This window comes from Capsicum annuum, chromosome 2, assembly GCF_002878395.1.
Source record: "Capsicum annuum cultivar UCD-10X-F1 chromosome 2, UCD10Xv1.1, whole genome shotgun sequence".
Lineage (NCBI taxonomy): Eukaryota > Viridiplantae > Streptophyta > Magnoliopsida > Solanales > Solanaceae > Capsicum > Capsicum annuum.
The window spans coordinates 122,079,076-122,084,094 of NC_061112.1; the positions used below are offsets into that span (position 1 = coordinate 122,079,076).

The 5,019-nt window shown below is 35.9% G+C and overlaps 1 protein-coding gene across 1 annotated transcript; it reads right to left on the bottom strand.

Annotated features, from left to right (window-relative positions):
* Positions 1-296: 296 nt before the first annotated feature.
* Positions 297-1,433, bottom strand: LOC107858073 (codeine O-demethylase-like). The gene is made up of 3 exons (XM_047407792.1): positions 1,386-1,433; positions 793-1,155; positions 297-560 (listed from the first exon to the last, which is right to left on the bottom strand). Exons 1-3 carry the CDS (start codon positions 1,431-1,433, stop codon positions 297-299), a joined length of 675 nt encoding a protein of 224 aa, XP_047263748.1.
* Positions 1,434-5,019: the final 3,586 nt, after the last annotated feature.

A 5,019-nucleotide genomic window follows, 5' to 3' on the forward strand; every position in this document is an offset into this window, starting at 1 on the left:
AATTTAACATTGATGAAACTTTTTTTAGTTTTTTTTTCTATTTAACTAACTTTGCGACTATTCAGTATTTTCTTCCACTGCACCAATATAACACAACAATTGAAGTAACCTTTTAAATCTTGTATCAAGTCAAACGTCATCATATCATATGTAATAGAACAGAGAATGCTCTATTTTTCTTCTTTATTACAGCAAAATAAAAAGTAGACCTCCAAATTACAACGACTAGAGTAACTCGTCAAAATATTTAACTGGACGTAGATAAGCTAACAACCAACTAAAGCATCAAATCCTACCTACGACTTGCCATCCCTTGCCTCTTCCTTCATAAAATCAATGTACGATTTCCCATCAAGTTTACGTGCAAAAAAATCCTTGAAATATTTATCCACAGGAACTCTTTGGAAAATTGGAGGATTATTTGGTCCAGTTAGGCTGTGTGCAGGTCCCAATTCGGAGTCAAGGTTGGAGCTGTAGAATGTTGCAACAGAGAGCCTCTCTTCGTTTGAGTTTACAATAACTCTGTGCTCAATGCTCTTATAAACGTCATTGCTCACTATCTGCCAAGTAAAATAACACATGTATACAGAATTACATATAAAACTTTCATTAATATCCTTTTTGAACTGTGCAACTTTCTCAACTCACAAAACCAATCATCTGATATATGAAGCATGATGGAACGGTAAACAAAACCGGAACTCACCTATAACTTCTGCATAAAGAGTTGCAATTTTCAGTACGTACCAACCTTTTCGAAATCAGTTACTCAACAAGAGTGTTCTTATTTACCTCCATAATATCGCCAATATTCACAATCAAAGCGTTTGGGAGGGGTTTTATGGGAACCCAAATACCGTCTTTCCGGAATTGGAGACCTTCAGTTTCATTTAGCTGGAACAGGATGGTGAGGGCATCAGCATCAGAATGAGGGCTAAAGCCAATGGTTTTGTGTGGTTCGGGACAAGGTGGATAATAATTCATTCTCATTGACTGCACTCCATCGCTGAATAGTTCTCTCATTTCCATCTCATCCATCCTTAAAGCCTTCGCCAATTGGCATAGGATGATCATCGCTAGGTTTTTCATTTCTTTACAGAATGCTTCCATAATTTCCCTGCATTTTGAGATTATCACGTCATGATCATCTTGCAACTATACCACGTTAGAATCAAATTTATCATCTAACAAGTAGCGCCACACACATTCCACCTGACAGAATAAGGAGTATTAAAGATTATCGGCAGATTGTGTTAGAATCATCTGTTATTTCTAACAATTAAAATCTAACAATCACTAGTATATTAACAGATGTGTCATGTGTGTATCTGTTTGCATCTGGCCTTCAAAGATGTAACTCCGTAAACATTAGTTTAACAAGTTACAGATACTGCACGATTCACACGACCAGAAAACTCCCATGGAAAAAGCATGGATAACTATTCCAGAAGAGTGTGTGTTGGGTACTATGTAGTTTTGATGATTGAAAAACTGACACATGAATGAAACATGTTACTTGAGCTGGTCCACGCGTAGGAAAGCAGATTTCCAGTTTCACTGATAGATGCAGACAAGATTGCTTAAAGACAGGAATGAATAAGCAAGCCTAATTCTGATATACTCAAGTTACTGATCATGTGGGGAATATAACAAGGATAAGGGAAAGCAAGTTGAGTTGAAAAAGGAGTCCTACGTGAAGAAGGAGCTTCACTTCTGAGTATATCCTGAAGAGTTCCATGTGTGGGAGGAGAAAGATTCTGATAAATAAACATATGCTGATTTAAAGAGTTGGAGTTTTACTACAACATTAAGGAGACAAGAGTTGGAATTGAAGAAGGAGTCTCACTTGAAGTAGAACTCTATGCAATGAGACTTATGATTGAAGAAGGAGTTTGAAATAAAGAATGACTCTTTGAAGAGTTGTGCTTAAATAGAAGATGCATCAGTCAGAATAAACTATGCACTTAAAAAGCAGAAAAGCACAATCGATAGATTGACTTCACGAACTGCTACTCAATCACTGAAGAAACATATTGAAGAACCTGGTCCTAAGTATAGAATCCAGCTAGGAGTTTTAGCATTGATTTTTAGAATTGTTAATTGTGTTTGAACTATTGATGTAATATTAGTTTCAGTGTGTTATAAACTGAACTAGGAGCTAGTCTTCTAGTTGGGGAAAACTCAAAGACTTTGGGAATGCATACCTTGGGAGGTGTGTGTGTGTAGTTAGGAATTAGAGTTTATAATTCCTAGTCGTTGAGTTAAAGAAATTAGATTTTATAATTCCTATTTTTTGGTTACAAGAGTTTTTTAATCAGTCATTGTTGAGGCTCAGAGTTATTTAGTGAAGTTGGGGTTAAATCCTGTAGAGGTGCAGGTCGTGGTTTTTTACACCTTTTGAGCCGGGTGTTTTCCATGTAAAAATCGTTATGTTCTTTACTTTCTATTTTAATGCTTCCTTGGAACACGTCAGACAACCCGTTCCATCGATAGACAACAGTTAGGCGAAAATAAGATAATCAGTAGGGCACGTACTCTAACAAGTGGTATCAGAGAAAGGTTGTCTTAAAAAGGGCTAGCACCTAAGACAAAGATCAATATGATGAATTTCACACCACCTACTGGTCTCAGTAAAGGTCAATCCATTATTAGACCTCCACTCTTTAATGGTTCTCACTTCATTTGGTGGAAATCTAGGATGAAAACGTTCATTCAAGGGGAAGACTATGAGTTATGGGACAAGATCACTGATGGTCCTACTATTTCAATGAAGTTAGAAGATGGTGAACAGGTCAAAAAGGTAAGAAGTGAGTTTACCTCTGATGACTTAGTGGCATTAAAGAAAAATGCTAAGGCTAAGAACATCTTAGTCGGCTGTCGACTAGGACCGGCTGAATATAATAGAGTGTCAAACTGTACCACTGTTAAGAAAATCTGGGATGCACTGGTCAATGCACATGAGGGTAACTCTCAGGTAAGAAAATTTAGGATTGCTCTTCTCTTTAGTGAATACGAAGCTTTTAAGATGAAGGAGAATAAAACCTTGCATGAAATGATGACAAGGCTTACTGCCTTGACAAATAAGTTGACTTCTTTGGGAAAAGTCATCACTGTTGGAGAACAAGTTAAAAAGGTGTTGAAGGTGCTACTGAAATCAAAATAAAATGCTAAAGTGACTGCTATTAGGGAGAAAAATAAGGATCTCACAGGTATGACACTAGATGAACTAGTACAGAATCTGAGAACTTATGAAATGAAAATTGATGGAACTAAAGATCTAGTAGCCCATGAGGATACCTTAGCTCTTAAAGCATCTGACAGTGATAAAGAAATTGAACTTGATGAAAAACAAGTTGCCTTTATAGCTAAGAACTTCAGCCAAATCTTCAAAAAAAAAAAAAGGGAACAGGTAGCAAGAAATGGTCCAATTATAATCCAAATGGATGCTTCAAGTGTCGTTAGACTAATCATCAGATCAGGGATTATCCTGTCTGGGAAATAGAATGGAGAAAGGAAAGGGCTGAAAAGGAATTGAAAGAAAAAAATAAAAAGAGGGAAGAATATTCAATGGTAGCAGCTTGGGGATCTGACTCAGATGATGATGAAGTTGATGAAACAACACTAATGGATCTTGGAGATTTAGACTTGCAGGAAGAAGATGATGCTTCTGAGGTAAGTATACTTGAACTTAAAGAAAAGTTGTATTTTTTTCAAAAACAAATCCTATTTCCTTAATGAGTGCTCTAATTGATGATTTCCAAGAATGAACTTCTGATAGAGATGAATTATTCAACAATCTTGCAAGTCTCAAGTTTGATTTTATTGATCTAGAAACTTGTAAGAACACTGTTGAAAAGGAAAACTGCACTCTTAAGGAACAGGTTAGCAGACTTGATTCATCAAAACTGACCCTCAAATCTGAAATCTTGAAACTAACTCTTTCTGAAAAAGGAAAAAAGGTCAAAAGTGAGGAACAAGAAAAAATTGAGTCAGAATTGACTAAGATTAAACATGAATACTTTTGTGAAAAAGAAAAGGTTAGTCAACTGGGTCAAGAAGTTTCTAAATTGAAACTTGATCTTGAAAGAGCTAATAGATGGGACACATCCTTCAAGAATTATTCATAAATTAGGTCAAAGAACTCACAATGAAAAGATTGGGTTGGGCTTTTATAAAAGTTCTAATACTATTAAAGATCTATGTTATATTTGTGGTAACCAGGGGTATCCAACCACTGAATGTCCAGTTGTAGCAAAAAATAAATCAAGAATCATAAGCCTAGCAAAAAAAATCTGATTCCATGTTAGCAGAAGCTAACAAGAAGGTCAAATCTGGTCAGAGAAATAGGTCACATAACTTGTTGCCTCGATGGGCTAGAAGGAACCTCATACATCTTTTTTCTCATAAGAAAGGACCCAAGCTTGTCTGGGTGCCTAAAGTTAACCCCTAATTTGTTTTACAGGTGAGAATGAAAGGAGGCAAGTAAAATTTGTACATGGATAAAGCTTGCTCAAGGTATAAGACTGGAAATAAATAAAGTTTCTTTCACTCACCACATTTAAAGGGGGAATGGATCTTTTGGAGATGGCAAAAAAAAGAGGATCACAGTGAAACTGATGAGCATGCACAGGAACATATTGTACCACCTGGTTCAACTGTTGTACATACTAAGGTCATATCGACAGGGGAACAACAAATCAATGACTTGAGACTATGGTATTCAAATGAAAGTAATTTCACTCTTGAGGGCTATAAAAATGTTGACTATGTGGGTTACTTAAATGACTGGAGAAGCCCCAAAGACACTAAGTAGAGAGCATTTTGAAAGGAATAGGTTAGATTTGGGGATGATTAAAAATGCATGAACTCGCCTTAATGATTGACTAGAATAACCTTTTTTTTTAAATCTTATTAGATAAAATGTTATTCGATTCAGTCTTGCACATTTAGTTGTGTGTCCCAGTTCTAAATATTTTACTCTTCTAACCTAATTTTGTATTAGATTGTGCAAAAAATAGG